Below are 20478 nucleotides of genomic sequence, written 5' to 3' on the forward strand. Positions count from 1 at the left end.
TAGAGTGCTAAAACTCAAACCTCTGGTGTCATCAAGTACAAAGCCTGAAGCTGCTTCATAGTTATATTTTCTGTTTCAGAACTGAGACCACTACATTAGAATAAAGCTCATTTGGATATAATAAAGAAAACAAACGTTCTTTGGGTCCACAAAGTGCATTCATTGTCAATGGAGCAGCTCCAGACTTTATACCTGATGACATCACAAGTTTGATTCTTACTTCTCTGGTTTCTGGCTTTGGGAGAGAGCTGCTCATGTTCACACATATTGTGGCCATGGAAATAAGATAATACATTTTTTTATTTGATGTGTTCCCGTTTAAGTGACATGTTGACCGGTAAGGACAATAAAACCTGTAACTGAGGGGTACAATTCCCTGACTGTATTGATAAGTATGGTATCATTAAACCACTACCGCTTTATGTACTTTAATTACTGGCCATACAGTACACGATATATGAATATGATGAACACTTCCCACAATGAAATCGGTTCCAAACAAAGGTATAATCAAGTATTTAATGGAGCAAAAGGTACATAGGATACTTTACATTATTCTTTGAATGCACTTGTAAGGCAAAGGAATATGCGTAGGCAAATCAATAATGAATGTCCATTCTCTGGTTACGCAGGAGGTAATTATACAACCTGAATCTTAGGGAATTATATCTATGGTACACTAGTAATATAGCGGGAGATACTGGAAGGGGTTCCCCCTGGTTGTAAGCCAGCAGGGGTAGAAGATCTGTCGGTAGTAGAACGTCTGGTCAACGATGACTAAGGAGACTCCAGGTACAGGAGCCGGTGCAATAGCCTCTTGATCCACAGACGAATACAGCTGTTCTCCGTAGACTGTAGCTCCACAGTGAAGAAAGCTAGTCGGCCTCAGGCTCTCTGAGCGCCGACTCGACTTGACTCCTCGCGGGGTAAATCCAACACGTGCAGGCGTCGGCGATTATCCGCTCCATAAATCACAGGACCAAAGCAAATATATTCCAGCCGCAAAGGGCTATGTAGTCGTCGGGTAGATTAATCCAGTGTACATGTCCATACGGTTCTCGTCTAGGTCTCCTCGGGTGAAAGCGCCATGTGGTCAGCCCAGCCTGGATAAGAACTCTAGCTAATACGAGGAAGCGTTGGAGATGCTGGTCACTGTAGAACTTTAACCGCACGATACACTATACACAAATAGACTATTATTGACTTAATAGAAATATGTCGCACTCGACGGTATAGCGCCAAACTCTGACAATTCAGTTATTAATTCGCACGCGGTCTCAATGCTCTATTCTGGGGCCAAACAGGCCATACTTCACCGCACGTTGTATCGTGGGTGAGGCTTCAACTTATTGGGTAACATACTAAGGGGCTTCTGTATTCACCTGCGCCGTATTTATACGCACGGTGAACAAACTAGTGCCAATCTCATTTCTGTCGCGTATCCCTGGGCAAGGCCGGGCATGTCCAGACACGTCTTGACGGTGACTTTGAACCTGACTCCGGAGGCCGGTCCCTGGCGCCGGTGGACCGCTGTCCAATAGGAGAATGAAATATTATGGTCTGGGCTAAAGGGATATCCCGTGTATATGTACAAGGAATATACAAGGGATATCAAACGATATACAAATACTATGCAATATATATCAATAAATAAATATATATATTCGGTTTAATCTGATCCTTTGTAACAAAACCCATGCAAGCTATAATCCAATGAGCGGATAATTTCCTTTTCTATTGTTCCTCAATATCTTCCAATTTACCAGCCACGCTGGTAGTTGACAAAGTAATTTGTTTTACTTTTAGGGTTGGATCCCCAGCAGGGGAACTTCAAGGTTTTCTGAAAACTTTAAATAAAAAAGATTGAATATGTACTTGTAATAAGTTGTAATATGAACATGTTACATTTCCAATAGAATACGTAAATATATTCCTTATAACTATAACATAACGTACATTATGTACCTTTTTTCCTATGGTCGATTAGTACTTTATTTGCATATTTTAAGTGAGATCGGGCCAATGGATGGATAAGTTGCTTGTGTTACCCTGAGCCCATGTATTTAAATTTTTCTAACTTTTTCTGTATTTTTGGCTCCTATCCCAATTTAGTCGTTATGCCAATTCCCTTCCTGGTTGTTGCGCGCATTGCCCCACTGTCGGCCTAGGGAGGGTGTAGAACTCCCACATGCCTCCTCCGATACATGTGGAGTCAGCCAGCCGCTTCTTTTCACCTGACAGCGAGGACTCTCACTGGGGGAATGTAACGCGTGCAGAGGTTCACGCTATTTCCCCCGGATCCCCTCCCTGCTGAACATGCGCCTCGACCGACCAGTAGGAAACGCAGTTTACAACGACCAGGACACATACCCCGCCGGCTTCCCACCCGCTAACACTGCCAATTGTGTTAGTAGAGACGACTGACCAAGCCGGAGGTACCGCTGACAGCTGGATTCGATCCCAGTCTCTGCGGTGGTAGGCGAGTGCATTCTCCACTGCGCTACCAAGCCGCTAAGGCTGACCCCGAAGCCTGTGTTTGGGATTCAAACTTATTCAGGTTTTTTGAACGAACGTTCGAACCTTCGTTTAAAAAAAAAATTTAAATAAAAAGAAATTACATTTTTTTTTATATAAATATCCTCAAACTAAATCCTCAATTTGAATAAAGTGATTAATCTGATTAAATGAGTCTCTTTTTTTATTAAATCAACTTTCTTTAATGAATATAACTCGGCAGTTTTTTTTAATACTATAATATTAGTGTAGCATAATCTTTATCTGCAACTGTGAAGAAAAACCCCATTGGTTTAAACAGAATGAATAGACACATAATTTTTTTTTTTAAATTAAATAATAATAATAGAAGATTCAATTATTATAATTTTTCTTTATTAAAAATTTGAAATAAAATGTTTGATTTAGAAATCGAATGCCAACGTAACGAACGAACGTTCGAACGTTGGGGCTCAGCCTTACAAGCCGCCCATGTTTTTGATGAGCTATGTAAACTTAGGTTGCAAATTCGACAGATGTTAGCAAGTCACTTTGTTAGAGGCAGTAAATAAATACTGTATGTATTGTCTTGTGTATGTCCATGAGAGCAGACATCGAAGCAAATGAGTGAATGTAAACGGATTTAGCTCAAAGTGTGGCTGATTATGGATGGGTGGATGGCAGATGGGTGGATGGATAGATGGGTGGATGGATGTAGTTTTACCCTTTAGCCAGTGGAGGAGGCAGGTCAGTTTTGTTCTTGGCATGCCTCTGTCCTGCGTGAGTTGGCGAGGGGGAAGTGGAGAATGAGCGAGATCTATAGACAAGAGGGATAATGAAAAAGAGACATTAGATCTATAGACAAGAGGGATAATGGAAAAAAATACATTAGATCTATAGACAAGAGGGATAATGAAAAAGATACATTATATCTATAGTTTTATTGTGCTTTTAGATTAGATACACATTTATTGTTATTATACAGCACAACGAAAATAAGTTTGGCATCCAACCAGAATGCAAATGTAACAATGCAATATGCAATGTACAGGGTTAATAGTTTGAGTGTTTACCAATGCAGTGCTCTACAGTGTGAGCATTTCACTTGCATTTGCCCCTAAAAATAGATTTGTGCAAACCGGAAAAATCATTTAGGAGCACAGTGTGCGAGTAATGGTTTTGGGTAGTGGGCGTGTCAAAGCGCAATTGTCATTTCATAATATTAGGGCTGACCCCTATTAGTCGAATAGTCGACTAATCGATCGAAAGGAGCCATAGTTCGACTGCCAACCTCTTAGTCGAATGTAAAAAAATAATAATAAAAAAATAATATTTGTATAATTTTTATAAATTTTTTAATATATACTTTTTTTTGTATCATTCTTTCCAAAAGAAATGAGGCCTAGAAGCGTGGCTAACGCTAATGGCACGCATACCAGAGGCTAACTGCCTAAGAAAACAGGCACAGAGGCACTGAAAGAGGATTTCACCCATCTAATGAACACACTAGACTAGACAAATATCAAGATGTATCCATCAGTGGACCAATTGCATGATTTCGCAGAGGACAAGAAGCCTTCCGTCGACTCCTTCAGACATTAAACACCCCCCACAGCCCAAATGGAATGATTAAAAAAAAATATATATATATATTATTATACTTATTCTTTTCTTTTTTTATAGTCGACTAATAGTCGACTATCGGCAAATTTTGGCGACTACAAATCGACTATACAAATCTTTAGTCGGGGACAGCCCTACATAATATACACAGAGCAGTGCGGACCTTAAATTTTAGAAGCTACAGGTATGACATCTAGCTATTCAGCCCTGCGTTTGACAGCTCTGTGACAACTTATCTTACGAGTCACGCTGTTTTTATGTGTAAGTAAAACTCTGCGAGCAATGGTCTAAAGTTTAAACTAAACGCACGGTCGCGGTAAAAACCTCTCTCTCTCCGCTGTTTCTATGTGTAAGGAAAACTCTGCGAGCAATGGTCTAAACGCACCTCGTCGTGGTAAAACTCTCTCTCTCTCTCTCTGCTGTTTCTATGTGTACGGAAAACTCCGCGAGCAATGGTCTAAACGCACCTCGTCGCGGTAAAACTCTCTCTCTGGAAAACTGCAAGCTTTGCATCCCCTCTCTCCTGATTCCTGATCCTATTTCATTCAAAAGGAAGATATTGATGGACATTAGCTATAGTATATAGGTCAGCAGCTGTAACATAATCATTTGATTATTTACATTTCAACAGTGTCAAAATATTCATTTAAATTATAATGAATTAAAGAATTGTATAAATAATTGTCCATGTCTGTCATCTAATAATATATTCCATTACCTTTCCTATCTGTATCGAAGTCAAAATGTTGGTATCGTGACAACACTACAACATACAAAGAATCAGCTGGACAACCTATATCATTTGTCTAGTAGGCATGGACCAATGTGTGATTTTGGTGGTGCTATAGCACAGATGTTTGTCCCTTAGACACGCACACACATGCACAGTATAATATGCTTGTAATAAATAGTTTGTTAATAAACGGTTACTTGAAATTATTTTACTGCGCTCCTATTTATTTGTGTGCTCCTAAATTTCTTTGTGTGCTCCAAAGTTCTCATTTAGGAGCACATGTGCTCCTTGGGAAAAAGGTTAGCGTAGAGCCTTTTATAGGCCTGCAATGCCTTTTATAGGGTTAGGTTTGAGTGTTTACCAATTAATTTATAGGGTTCAGTTTCAGAACCTCCTTCTGAGATGGGTTCTTGTTTCTGTTTTATAATATACTTCAAGAACCATGAAGGTGTTAAAGCAATTTTTAACAAAGTAATAATAGTCATATAGTTCAAGTTGATTAGAGAAAAAAGATTAATAGAATAATAATAATGAGGCAGCAATGCAAAAATGGAAATTTACCCATTATGTTAAAATGATACTCTCTGGTTAGAAACTAGGTAGGAAACTATTTCCCCAAGGGGATCAATAAAGGAATATCTTATCTTATGACAGGCATTTGATGCTCAATCCTTTTCAACTCAACTCTATAGGTAATGCCTGGGAGAGGCTGGTAAGTCAATGTGCCTAGAAATACATTTCCAGGGCAAACTTGAACTGTAAACAACAGCAGAACTGAGTTTAAAAAACACAATGGAGTTTGCAAAGAACACTGGACTGAGAGGTTTAGATCAAGCTAGGTAGCTAACATTAGCTAAGCTTTGTATAAGCTTTGTTTATACTTCTGCGCAACCCGCTTTGTTATCATCGTAGTCGGTACGTTGGCTTGGAATGCACTGGGGCTTTTGCACATCTATGCTAAGTTATGAAGAATGTGTATAATAGTTTGGTACCTCCTTTTTTATAAGATAATCAGTCGCAGTCCACTCATGTGGTTGAATAATAAATATGCATGATCAAGTTCAACAACGTGTGCTTTTATTTTGATATTCCTTAATTCCACATTGAAATTACGTGATACATTAACTCATTGAGTGCCAATAACGTGATATCTCGTTTCTGAGAGCCAACGCTTGATCACCAAAAACGAGATATCTCGTTTTTAGTTCCTTTTTCCTATTTTCTTATTATAAACACTCGCGCAGTGTTAAAAAAAAGTTTTAAAAAGATTTCACTATAAATGTATTAAATTAGCCATTGTTTTTGGTTCTGGCCCGCCATATAATGGCGTGGAAAAAATTTGGCCCGAGGCCAAACAACACTTTGAGTGCCACGGACGCGTTTTGTCGTTAGTTCATGCCGCCTGTTGAATGCCACCAACGCTATATAGCGTTTGTTTGTCGTATTTTTTTTATTATTAGCGATTTGAATTCATATTTCATCAATCGAGCCTCACACTAGTGCTGCAGACTCTCTGAGCTCCATTGGGAAAATACCGCCCCCTACCGTCTCTCCGGATGGTACTGCACCCCATTGGATTAGACTGATGGGGGGGTGGGGGGGTGGGGTCCAGCCTCCTCATTTTACTTCTCCGGCGAGGCATTTGAAGAGACCCAAGTGATCGCCGAGCCGGAAAACACGTGGAACACATATTTACAGTACCCAGCGCTGAATCAATAAACGCGATCGATATTTGGAATGGCGATCAGGAATTGGATTAATCTTTTTGGAGAACATCTGATCTGAGGTAAGCAATTTATTTTACCAGTCTTGGGGTAATCGGATCTATTTTCACAGAGATATCAGTGTGTGCCCCATGTGTGTGTGTGTGTGCGATCAGGAAATGAGAATATATTTTTCAGATCGCGTCTCGAGCGCAGGGGTTCCCAAAGTCGGGATCGCGACCCACAGGAGGGGTCGCCAGATGATTAATAAAAAAATAATTAAATCCATTTTATTTTAATTTTTTTGCAGTCAGGCCACTGAACTTAGAAGCAGGCCAGGACAGTGTTTCTAGTTGCAGCAGCGCAATAGTTAGAGATAACCTAGGTGGGGAACAACCAGGAGATCACGGCAACTCACACAAGTTGGAGAACTATCTCTCTCTCTCTCTCTTGCTCTCACACACAGACACACAAAAGGAGCCGCATGTGATTGGTGGAGGCGGGACCCTTACAAAAAACTGTTGTTGCTAATCATTGACACATGCTAGCCTGTAATAATCCCCCCCAGAAAAATCTACTTTGCATTTGATATATTGCAAATATATGCCATCACACACACTGGCATTTAAAGGGTTAGAATTATAAAATTAATATGTGGTGTTATGATCAGGGCTGAAGTTGAATAAAATATTGTATTATTTTCAATCTGACATTACAAAAAAACTGAAAATCCATCAAAATCAGTGTTGTTGCTAATCATACATTTATGCTAGCCTGTTTTTTAACAATAATTTGTGATGCCATCACAAACACTGGCATTCAAAGGGTACAAATAAAAAAATGCCTGCACCAGAATGCAGGAAATTAAGTCTTTGTAACAAGAAATGTCCTGGTGGGGGACCCCCAGACCCCCTGCTTAAAAAGTGGCCTGACTGGGGCTATATTTTGCACTATATTTCCTGGCCTGAATGATTTCCCCAGTCCGGCCCTGGTTAAAAGCCTCCAATTCTTATTAGTGTGTGTGCGTTTGAACGTGTGCATGTTTCAACCATACATTTTCATTAAAAAAAAAACGTATTTATTTTTTATTTTTATATTATTATTTTTGCCTCCTATAATAGTGAGGGTTGCGGCTCTCTGACCCCGTTATTTTTGGGTCTACTCGTTTCAAATTTATATTCTAGTTCAACTCTACTGTATTAGGAGAGGTTTAGTCTTGTGTAAGCCAGACTTTTACCTCTGTATCAGTGGAGGACAAAGGTCTGGCTAAAGTCACGGTTAAGTCAGAATTAAGGGTGTGTATCTTTTCAACTGATCCAGGGCTCCAAACTAGGGGGCTATTTTCTTTAAATTATATAAATAAACCTTTATTTACCAGGGTAGGTTCACTGAGTGCGGATGCTCTTTTTAACCTTTATTTACCAGGGTAGGTTCACTGAATACAGATGTTATTTTTAACCTTTATTTACCAGGGTATGTTCACTGAATACAGATGCTCTTTTTAACCTTTATTTAACAGGGTAGGTTCACTGAATACAGATGCTATTTTTAACCTGTATTTACCAGGGTAGGTTCACTGAGTGCGGATGCTATTTTTAACCTTTATTTACCAGGGTAGGTTCGCTGAATACAGATGCTCTTTTTAACCTTTGTTTACCAGGGTAGGTTCACTGAATACAGATGCTCTTTTTAACCTTTGTTTACCAGGGTAGGTTCACTGAATAGTGAATACAGATGCTCTTTTTAACCTTTGTTTAACAGGGTAGGTTCACTGAATACAGATGCTCTTTTTAAACTTTATTTACCAGGGTAGGTTCACTGAATACAGATGCTCTTTTTAACCTTTATTTACCAGGGTAGGTTCGCTGAGCATGGATGCTGGTTGAGACCAGGGTTCCTGCAGGTTTCAACAACACTTTTTAAGACCACTTTGAATAGTATTTAATACATATTTCACAGCCATACTAGCAAAAAGGTATGAAGGAAAATTACTATGAAAAATGGTTGGGGGGAACCTTCTGTTTCTGTATAAACTATAAATCCATTATTGATGATCTTCCCCCTACATCACTTCATTATTGATGATCTTCCACCCAACATACTGGACTGGAACTCTGGACCTGATCATAATCGGTGATTGGCTTACACTTTAGGTCCCCAGAGTTTGCACTGAATTAGGAAAATCTGCTTTTAGCTTCTGTGCCCCAGAAACATGCAACGGTTTACAAAGCATTTTAGTATCCATTGGTCAGCATAAAGCTATAATAGCCAACCATTTCACCTCATTCTGTAGTTGTTTAAATTCAATTAAATTGTTTAAATTATTGACTTTTCGGTTTCTATATTGTCTTTGTATTATATATTGTACCTCTCGACGTCATTGTAAATGAGAGCTTGCTCTCAATGATCTTTCGAGATTAAATAAATGATGAATGAATTAATTAACTGCTATTACCATACTGCTTATTTTGCAGCCCAAACATAGATGTAACTTCCTAATCCAATACACTTTTAAGACCTCTCCAGGCCTCTTTTTAATGCCTAAAATTCGGATGATTAAATATAAGACTTTTTAAGACCCTGTGTGGAACTCTGTCAGACTCCTCAGGGGGGTGGTGAGGAGAACCAGACTTACCGGGACCGGGAGCCGCTGAAGGAGCTGCGTTGGGAGGAGTGGCTGGAGTAGGAGCTGAAGGAGGAGGAGCGGGAGCGTGAACGGGAACGAGATGACCCAGAGCCTGTGTAGGACGAAGAGCGAGACGAAGACCTGCAATATGCACCCACACAACACACACAGGGTTGTATCATTAATTCTATATAAAACACTTTTAAATTTTCTTTCTCAACAAACAACAAATATGCACCTTTATCTTCTGTCTCCCTTACACTGTTTACCATACAAACTTATTGGTGTACCACAATATCAGACGGGTACACTCAAAATGTATTTAGTATTTATCATTGTATGAAGACCCCAAGTGGTGAGAGCAGGTTACTGCCCCCCCAGGGCTGTGTTCTGAGCCCCCTCCTCTACTCACTTTACACGCATGACTGTGTGGCAAAGCACAACAGCAACACAATCGTCAAGTTTGCCAATGACACAGCTGTGGTGGGCCTGATCTCTGCAAACGACGAGAGATCTTAAAGAACTTCTACTCATGCACAAGAGAGAGCATCCTGACTGGTAACATCACCTCCTGGTAGTGTTGTCACGATACTGGAATTTCGAACTTCGATACGATACCTTGAAAAGTATAGATATTCAATACCATTTTCGATACCACAGGGAAAAAGGTTCAATCTTAAAATGTACACACAAAAAAAAAGTTTTTTTTTCTTTTTTGCTTTTGTTGCTGTTTGATTCTCCTCAGCTTCTCTCTGATACTACAAGAGAAGATAAATATAACACTTTTAAAACCCTTTGTTTATCTTTAGATCACACATTTAAAAATAACTAAATGATATAATCTTAGAAATTAAGTAAACACTGTAATCTGTGTTGCATGTACCTGACAAACTGAACTGTTTGTATTACAGTCATATTCCAACTTAACTGAATATACATGTGTGTGTGTGTGGACTACTGTACTATTACAGGTATTGAAATAAACAATGCAACTTCCTTATACAAAAAAAATAAAAATTATTTTTAATTTTTATTATGAATAATTAAATATCGATATTGTGGGAAATGAGTATTGAAACCGTTTTAAATATTCAGAATCGGTATCGAAAAATCTATATTTTTGACAACACTACCTCCTGGTTTGGGAATAGCACCGTACACGACTGCAGCAGATTGCAGAGAGTGGCTCGATCAGCCGAACACACAATTGGAGGTGGGCTTTCCACTCTCCAGGACATTTACACCAGGCGTTGCAGGAATAGTCAAAGACGTTATCCATCCAAACAACTGCCTCTTCGTCAGGCAAGCGCTACCGCAGTCTCATGGCCAGTACAGAGAGACTCAAAAGGAGATTCTATCCCCAGGCCATCAGGATGCTCTATGCAACACTAACCCATCCATCTACATTCATTGCACACACATCCACACACTTACTTTAAACACTCGCCTTTAACATTAACTTTAGACACTTTTTAACGCTACACCATATTTTATCTATTTATTACTAAAGATTTGAACTACATCCCTACCTCATTTTGCATTTTGGACTTTAGTTTGTATTATATGCATGGAATAGCCTGCAAGACGAGCCTAAACTAGATGGTACCTTAACTCTAAATTCATTCAAACATAATGAAGACCATGGAATACGAGACCATAGGAAACTGTAAATGTTTTAATTGACAAGAGCGTATTTTCTTTCCTTGGAACTGTGTGTCTTGTTTTTGTCTGAAACAAATGTGTTTTTGCTGTCCTTCTTGGCCAGGTAACTCTTGTAAAAGAGATTTGAATCTCAATGAGTATTTATCCGGTTAAATAAAGGTTAAATAAAATATTGTATATTTTGTATAGTGTTTGGTCTTTATAGTTTTTACTGTATAAAGCACAATCTCAGGGGGCTCATACAGAACCAAGCATTTCACTGTAATGTACATTATATGTGACAAATAAAACAATTTGAACTATTAGTTACTGCAATAAAAGGAATGAGGTGAACAGACTGAAAATGTGATCTCATTAGAGAAAACAGATGATGTATATATATTTTTATTGCAGATGTTAACGTTTTCCATTGGAGACATAATTTGCAGTTGAAAAAAGGTAATGAATCATATTACCGTACAATATCATGACTAGTATTGTGATTAATTCCAGGAGTCTCACCTGGAGGAATTGGACAAAGAAACAGAGGAGCCAGAGGGACGGTGTCGCCGGCGGCCGCGCGGTGGGGAACCCACACCTGGCCTCCTCCGGGGGGATTTGGACCGACGCCACGGGTCCTTCCACTCATCTGGACGCCTCATCATAGGAACCATCTCCTTTTTATTAGGGGGAGGCTCCATCGGCCTGCTGGAGGAGGCACAGGATGGGGGGGGGATCTGTTAATCTCACTCACCGAAAACATCCTGACAAACCACTACATTCAAACACAGGAGATAGGGCAACCAGCTAGGACCAGCTAACCACTTTCTCATCTCCGAGCTAGACATCCAAATATGAAAATAATGGATATACATAAAACAGAACACAGACATCTCCTATACTGTATGCTGTAGGACCTGCCCGACAGGTATATCAACTTTAATTGAGTCATGACAGAAATCTAAAATCGTCTTTTGTTGCAGAAGAGCATGGGGTGTGGAGTAAAAGTATATCTGTTAGGGCTGTCTTAAATACTTCGAAGCTTCGTTCGATGGCACAAGCTTCGAACATTAAAAAAAAAATCGAAGTTTAAAAATAAAAATAAAAATAATAATTTTCGATTTGTGTGTGTGTGCGTGCGTGTGTGTGTGTGTGTGTGTGAGAACTACCCATCCCAGTTAGGACAGCCGAATCCCGTCCAATCTTTCGCCGTCGACTAAAGACTCACTTCTTCAACCATTATCTGAAATGATTTATTAAAAAAAAAAAAAAAAAAAAAAAAAAAAAAAAAATCTAACCGTGACTAACCTTACTGTCATGCACTTTTCCTAATAAACTAACCTACACTGTAACACGCAACACTTTGATAAACATTGTTACTCAGCTGATAGAGTTGTACCCTTCTTGCTGTCTTGTCGTACAGAACTTGTAAGTCGCTTTGGATAAAAGCGTCAGCTAAATGACTAAATGTAAGTGTGTGTGTGTGTGCGTGCGTGCGTGCGTGCGTGCGTGCGTGCGTGCGTGCGCGCGGGCCATTGGGTGGGGCCGGGGGACAAATACACTGGAGGAAAGTAACCCAGCTCAGCACTGCCCAAATTATATCATCACTATTGCCTGTTTGAAGGATATCATCCTCAAATACATATACACCTACATGCCTTGTAGAATTCCACACATAAGAAAGAAAGATACTGGGATGAATAAACAAAATAGGAAATAAAATTTAGATAAGGTGCTACTGAGATGTTTTGGTGAGTTCTTTGTTTTTTTGTGGAAGTTGCCCTTCTTAAAAATGCATGAACATTCACTGATAATTGGTCTGTAGTGGAGTCTACAAGGTCTACATTGCCGGACCATGTAGAATCCGGACCTTGTAGACTGACATAATTCTGTGCATAGTTTAGTCTACACAGGCCATATTTCAAATAATCAAAATCTTACTTCATAAACATTCTTGATTTGGGGGATTGGTAGTTCCCATGAAATCTGAAGTTGTTCAAACGACAACAGCGATCCACCTTGAATTAAATCACACAGCCGAGTGAAACCTTGTTGGCTCAGTCACGAAAGGGGCTACTTAATTAATTAATCCAACCCACTTTATTTATAGAGCACATTTAAAAACAACAAAGTTTATGAAAGTGCTGTACAAGTCCCACAACATAAGATAAATAAAAAAATTAAAAAATTTAAATTGAAGCTCGGCCCCGAAGCTTCTATTGCCAAAAAAAGCTTCGAAGGTCAGCCCTAATATCTGTTGTTCCTGATCATTAAAACAATGAGGATTATGATGATACCCAGCATGGAAACAGTCACATTCTTAACCCTCTAAAGCCGAGCGTCGACTTGCTTTATCACAGATTTTCTTCTTGTCGTCAAAATTTAAAGTGTATCTCTCCGTTGCCCACAAGCTAGCTGGCAGTGTGAAAAGGACTCTGAGCCAGAATGCTGGGACAGTGACGATGACAATAATAGTGAAGGATTTGATGCGTTTGAAGCTATGGTTCGAAGTGGTCCGACAACTATATAATTTATTGTGCAGCTTGAATGAAAATCACCTGTTGATGATTAATGTGTGTAAGTTGTAACTATGCTATTTGGATGAGATGCAGAGAGGGACATTGATAGGAGTCCACAACAGAAAAGGAGGAGAGCTATATGATAGAATAGAATTACTTTATTTATCCTGAGGGAAATTCAGCACTACAGATCGCTCACAGTAAAAATATTTAGGTAGTCAAAAACAAAAGTCACGAATAAGAATAAAATACGGTCCGGGATATACATTCTGATATGTATATACATTCTAAAATATACAGTAAAAAGTGTAAAATTGTAAAATGTCGATTGATTTAAAAGTAAAAGTCGAGGAAGATTATGCCAGATTGTTCTGTCACTCTGTGCTCAGCGATGCAGTGAGGCACAGTGATGCGTTATAAAGTCTGTCGGAATGAAGGACTTCCTGTGCCGTTCAGTGTTGCATCTTGAGAGTCTTAGTTTAACACTGAACATGCTCCTTCTATCAGCCAAGTCTGTGTGTAGTGGGTGGGAGGGGTTGTCCATGATGGTGTGGACCTCTACGCCACCACCGCTAGAAAGTCCAGCTCCGCCCCTACCACGTTACTGGCATTCCTGACCAGCTTTTCCAGCCTGTTTGCATCCCCTGCTCTCAGTCGGCTGCCCCAGCAGGTCACAGCGTACAAGAAGGCGCCCGCCACCCAGGGCTCCAGACTAACTTTTTTCACCACCGTCCCAGAACCGTCCCGAAATACAATCTTAACCGTCCCAAAGTGAATGTAACCGTCCCAAAAATCAAATGTCGTTTCTTTACTTTGGTTTTGTCGTCTATAGTTGTTATTGCCATAAGAAACACCATTCAGAGAAGGGGAGAATAAATTGATTTAGTCAAAAGGCTCCCAGGTGGAAAGATTTCACAAGAATAATTATGATTAAAAATAAATAAATATATATATATATATAAAAAAAAGTGTTTAACAAGGTGCTAGTATAGGGATATTTGCACAGTGCAATACTCCAATTCAGCCATTGGCAATTCAGCCGTTGTGTGGGGGGCGGGCCTGTGACCGGACCTGAAAGCGCCCCTGGCTCTGCGGCTCTGCAGCTGCATTCTATTCGCAAATCCAGCATGAGCCAGCTCCCGCTGCAGCTGTCGTTATGAGAACACTACACACATATCATAATGTTTACAGCAAACTGTAGTTGATCACCAGGTATGTTTTATTAACGTAGAATAATTCATATATATATATGCGCGCACTGACAGTCGGCTAATTGACATTTCCTGTGAAAAAAAATTAAATCCTCTCGTCCCGTTTGCGTCCCAAAAAAGATTTCTGTTCGTCCCAAATCAATATTTGATCGTCCCCGTGACGACGGGACATCGTTAGTCTCGAGCCCTGCCGCCACCACCGTCTCATAGAACATCCTCAACATCCTACAGTAGTACAGCCGTTGAAGGATCTCAGCCTTCTGAGAGTTGGCTCTGGCCCTTCTTGAGTGCCTCTGCGTGTTTTGACTAGGGCTGGGCAATTAATCGAAAAAAAAAAATCGTTATCGTTAAAAAGTTGACGATTTTTTATTATTAAAAAAGTTATTAACGCTTTAATCGCCGGAAACGCCGAAACTCGTCATTGCCCGTCATGCTCATTCTGCCGAAGACGCCGTAACACGTCTTTGATATCAATATTTCAAAAATCTGTGATCGAAATCATATTTCTCCTCCGGGGACCTGAGATATACTGCTGAGCTCCACTCAACTCTAACGGTTCAAGAGCGCCATCTGGTGGCCGATCGGCAGATCGCCCCCAACAGGAAGTGACGCGCCAAACAGGAAGTGCTCACCCATATTTCGTCCGGGCACTCGCGATCGTTAGCAGGACTCCATCTCGACACACTGGATAATCAATCGCTCGCCCTAACTCAATAAACAACGTTATTTGGACGTATATAGTATTATACAACCTGGAAATGGTTAATCTAGATCAGGGGTGGCCAACCAGTCAGAGACTAAGAGCCACAAAAAAATTACTGTGGTACCACAAAGAGCCACACCATATACCAGCGTTTCTCAACCTTTTTTTTCAGTCACGGCACCCTTCATGTGTTTATAGGTCTCACCCTCTGGCCTCTGAAGTTGCTAATGTCTTTTTTATTTGGGCCTCACAGGGTTAAAAGTACCCTGTGAGACCCACGGTTGCAAAATTACAAAATCACTTTTAGCCATTTAAAAAAATAATGTTTATTAAAAAATGTTAAAGGGGAACTATTTTACTATTTCTTTCACTATTTGGGCACTTTTACACAATTCCTGTGAGTCTATGGAACACCTAGGTTTTTTTCAAAAAAATGCATTGTTTTGTATTTCTAATCAAGTACTAAAAACCGCATTTTTCTATCTCAAGATCTTAAGCCGTTTTGAGGCTGGGCTCCAACCACTGTGTGGCCTGGTGCCAACTGCCACATCAACTGCCACATTATTATGCAGCTGAGAAATCTCTGACATCACAGATATGCACATTTTCAGATGACTCAGTTCAGTGAGGGTGAATATTGTGAGAGGAGAATTGGAAGAATTCGCCAATATGAGAATTAGAGACATATATCCTATTAATATAAGTCCACATAGCTAAGAAACAATGGTAAACACTGAAAAAAGCCATTTATAAGATAGTTCCCCTTTAAGCACATGTATAGTCAATTGGTCCTGTTGTTCAGCCTCACAATGCTATTTGATAGTAAATGTGTTTATATGTCCCACCCTCTGGCCTCTGAAGTTGCTAATTTCTTTTTAATTTGGGCCTCACAGGGTTAACCTCTTAAGCCCGAGATATACAGTAAAAGTGTATATTTTCAGCATTATGTTTGTTTACCAATTATTTTAACTGTTATTAGTGAAATATAAGATTATAGAAATCTCAGGGCATTGAGTCGGAAACTGGCGCATATTGACAGGAGGAAGTGGCACAGCCAAAAGTGAGTGTAGTCTTTTGAAGGAAGAGACTCAGGGCTTTCAAATTTCGAAAAACTACCCTACCCAGCTCACACCAGCCCCTGTCAATCATCTGACTTCTGGATTTACTTTTTAATTTCTCTTATTTTTTGGGATTATCTCCCACAAACCTGAACGTTATTGCCATAAAACAGAACGCAGTTAGTTTCTCTACCTTTCTGTGAACGTCTTGCAAAAAACGGTGTTGCAATATGATGAAGAATGGTGGAGAAATTTACATTATAAAAAAGATGGCAGAATTCAGTACTGTATCTACAAAACCTTCTGTTTAATCATCTTCCCTTTATTCATTTGCTTAGATTTTTCAGGTCTGGTCAATTTTAGCATGGTGTTATTTACAGTCAAAGATAATTTTTTTTTTAAATAGAATTGATATTCTCCTTTGGTTCATTACAATTTACTCAAGCCTAGTAACAGACACACTATTTCTGACACTGATCCATGTCCCTAGATTCAGATACCAAGAACATGCAAATGGACCATTTAAAAAAAAATTGTAAATGTTTATTCTACGTCCTTATGGAATGAGTGACATAAAAAAAAAAGTAAAAAAAAAAAAAAAAAAAGGTAAAAAAAAAAGGTAAAAAAAAAAGTTTTTTATTTTTTTTTATGGATGGAAGAGCCGCACATTGACGGGCAAAGAGCCGCATGCGGCTCGCGAGCCGCGGGTTGGCCACCCCTGATCTAGATCAACATCCCATAATAGAAAACTGTCTACTCCAAGCTGATCGCCCAACGGCCCGAGGAGACTGGGGTAAGTTTCAGCGTTTATTATTACCGTGTTCGATATAAACTGCTCTGATGATCATATGACCCACACTAGATGAATGATATAACGTTGCCCACGGAATTATAAACGACCCCCCGCCCATCCGGTCAACATCAGATCATACGTAGTAACTTCTAGAAGTACCTCCAGTTGAAATTTTTTATCTGGCACCGATCGCTACCAAACTGTATTTGATCATCAATATAATGCATTTGGGGCTATAAATCAAGTTCTGGAGAAAGCTGCAGAAAACGATAAAAACATACTTATACTTTAGACCGTATTTTAGTATGAATATGTGAATGAAAAAGTATAACGTTGCTACACCCTGAACAATAGATATAGGACAGGGACGCCAGGTGTTGCCGTTGAGCCCTTCGGAGGTGTCGTGGGCCTGTCAACGAAACACCAATGAAGGAGGGTGCCCACCTGAAGACCCCAGTGAAGCTTTTACCTCTACCCCATTCAAAAAAGTGCTGATTATCTAAGGGATTGTAATATCTAGTCCTATAAGCTCAACTGATAAACTGGAGAAATCCAGTGACTGCTGTGAAAGTGCAGCTGACAACAAGGGAAAGACCATGTGACGGCTTGGAAAGACAGCTGACAGGAAGGAAAGACCCCAACGGGGCTGTCATGGACTAGCTATCCATGATGGCAGGCTCCGTCGCTTAATTAAGTGCACAAAAGCCACCCCTCATTGCTACGAAAAGTCTAAAGAGAAAAACACCCCTAGAGTCTGCGAGAGCGGGGGCGGAAGATGACTCATCGGCTGACCACCCGGTAACTGACCCTGGAACGACGACGAACCAGATAATCGGCACATCAACTGAAGGACAGGAGCACAGAGTATGTAGCTGTGGCTGGTCCAAGGTAACATCCATCAGAGGCCTACGAATACATCAAGGCCGGATGAAGTGCTTGAAGAAAGTGAGGCCGGGATCTCGCATTGACCATTATCTTCTGAGAGAAAGGTCAAGTCAGGCGAGTGAAGCTCAGCGGCAGGATTTAACCCACAGTCCACCGAGCATCAGTACCCCGGCTGAAAGTAATTCAAGCACATCAGAGAACTTGGAACCAAGTCACTTGCAACCTTCTTTGGAGCTGAAAGAAGAGCATCGAGGGGTAAAAGCAGAGGGGGGCACACCTGGGACGCCAGGTGTTGCCGTTGAGCCCTTCGGAGGTGTCGTGGGCCTGTCAACGAAACACCAATGAAGGAGGGTGCCCACCTGAAGACCCCAGTGAAGCTTTTACCTCTACCCCATTCAAAAAAGTGCTGATTATCTAAGGGATTGTAATATCTAGTCCTATAAGCTCAACTAATGAATGGGCCATAATAATGTCAATTTAGCAATAGAATTTAAAAAGTTATAGCCCTGCAAAGAAGGGGAACTTCTCCATAGACAAATAGAGCTGGCTAGGGATGGTAAATTATGAATTTAACCATGGCGATCAAAGTGTTAAATATCTTTTTTTCTTTTTTACTTTACTTTTAAAATTATTTTATTGAAAAAAATAAGAATCGTGAGAGAATCGTTATCTCAATTCTTAGAGAGAAAAACCGTGATTCACATTTTAGCAAGAATCGCCCAGCCCTAGTTTTGACCCGTTCAGTTTATTGTCGATGTGTACTCCGAGGTATTTGTAGTAGGGATGGGCATTTTAAAGAAAAATCCAGATCGATTGATCGCATGCTATACTCGATTGATCGTGTATTACTCCGAAAGGGGAAAAAACGTAAAAAAAAAAGTAAAAAAAAGATTTTTTGTTTTTTTACTTTTTTTTTGTTCATTCACCTATATATGTTTAAGGAAACCAACAAACAGTTATAATCTTACACATACATGTGAAAAGATATGTAAAAATATATATATACCGGTATATATAAAAAATTAAAAGAAATTCATAAATCTTTTATAATTTCGATATTCCTCAACCATGTCCACGTCGACCCACATGATGGAAACGGGGGTCACAGATGTACTCCTCCTCCTCCCCAGATCCACAGCCAGTTCCCTGGTCTTCGTCACATTTAGCTGGAAGTGGTTCTTTTCGCACCATGTGACAAAGTCCACCACCAGTGGCCGGTATTCCTCCTCATCAGTGTCCTTTATACATCTCACTATCGCAGAGTCATCAGAAAACTTCTGAAGGTGGCAGGACTCTGGAAGTGGAAGTCGTTGGTGTGTAGACTAGACAGTGAAGAGGAAGGGAGAGAGGACTGTCCCCTGCGGGGCCCCGGTGTTGCTGACCAGTTTGTCTGACACACAGCCTTGTAGGCACACATACCGTGGTCTGCCTGTCAGATAGTCAACAACCCAGGATACCTCTACCTGCATCACCTCAAACGTCTCACCCAGCAGCTCAGGCCATATGGTATCAAAAGCACTGGAGAAGTAATACATTAAAAAAAACATGATGGGAGGGCTGTGAGTGTGTGTGTGTGTGTGTGTGTGCGCGTGTGTGTGTGTGTGTGTGTGGAGGGGGGGGGGTATATTGCAGGGAGATATTGGTCCAAATATGAAGGCAACACCAAAATGTATGTATTTTCACATTGTCTTTTAAAAAAACACCCAGAACAATAATATCCAAATGTCACTCACTGAGGAAAAGGTGTATTTGCACCAAAGGATGTACCAAATAATGGAGGTTTAAAACACCTAAATAGAACTTTCCATGTTGAAAAAAAACAATAATTCCCTGGTAAAATTCAACAAAACAAGGTTTTTTTCACTGGGTGTTTTCTTTTTTTAATATCAAATATTGTATGCTCACACAAAGGTAAAGTATGGTGGTAACTTTACACTGCACCAGAAATAAAGTAAGTTCCCCTGAATCCTACAATGTATAACACTTGATACTGACTCAAAGAATAAACACTATGTCCTTTGTCTATGTAGGCTTTAGAGGGTTACTGTGCAAATATTAGATTTTGTCACGTCTATCTAGGTTCACGTGATACCGTTCAGAGTATTCTCAACAGTGAGAATATTGGTCACAGGTGGAGTCATCTACTAAAACACTGCAAACATAAATAGGTGTCATCATTCCAACAGGTTATGGAAAGGTTCAGCCCCATACTTTACACTTTCATATATAGACAGGTAGGTGACGTCACCCAAGTCATTTGGATCCAATGGGTTCATCATGGAAAGTTAAAAAAGTTAAAAACATAGTAACGTGATAATGTAGATACAAAATAAACGGATAATGGAAATGTTGACATCCCTGGTGGAAAAAGATAAGCAAACAATGTAATAAACAAAGACAAAGATAACAGTCTCTGCCGTCTTTTCCTATCTATGGTGACGATGGTGGCAGAATACAAGTACGCACTGCAGACTGCACACACTGTTTTGT

At 39.9% G+C, this 20478-nt stretch overlaps 1 protein-coding gene across 1 annotated transcript in view; it reads right to left on the reverse strand.

Annotated features, from left to right (window-relative positions):
- The window catches only part of zc3h18 (zinc finger CCCH-type containing 18), a 250964-nt gene that overhangs the window by 86603 nt on the left and 143883 nt on the right, over positions 1-20478 (reverse strand). Inside the window, exons 9-11 of the mRNA XM_084335339.1 lie at positions 11342-11527; positions 9188-9319; positions 3218-3310 (exon numbers count right to left, since the gene is read on the reverse strand). Of these exons, the coding sequence (XP_084191465.1) occupies positions 3218-3310; positions 9188-9319; positions 11342-11527 (411 nt within the window). The remainder of the gene's footprint in view (positions 1-3217; positions 3311-9187; positions 9320-11341; positions 11528-20478) is intronic.

This window comes from Notolepis coatsorum (genome assembly GCF_963971535.1).
Source record: "Notolepis coatsorum genome assembly, chromosome: 18".
NCBI classification, from domain to species: domain Eukaryota; kingdom Metazoa; phylum Chordata; class Actinopteri; order Aulopiformes; family Paralepididae; genus Notolepis; species Notolepis coatsorum.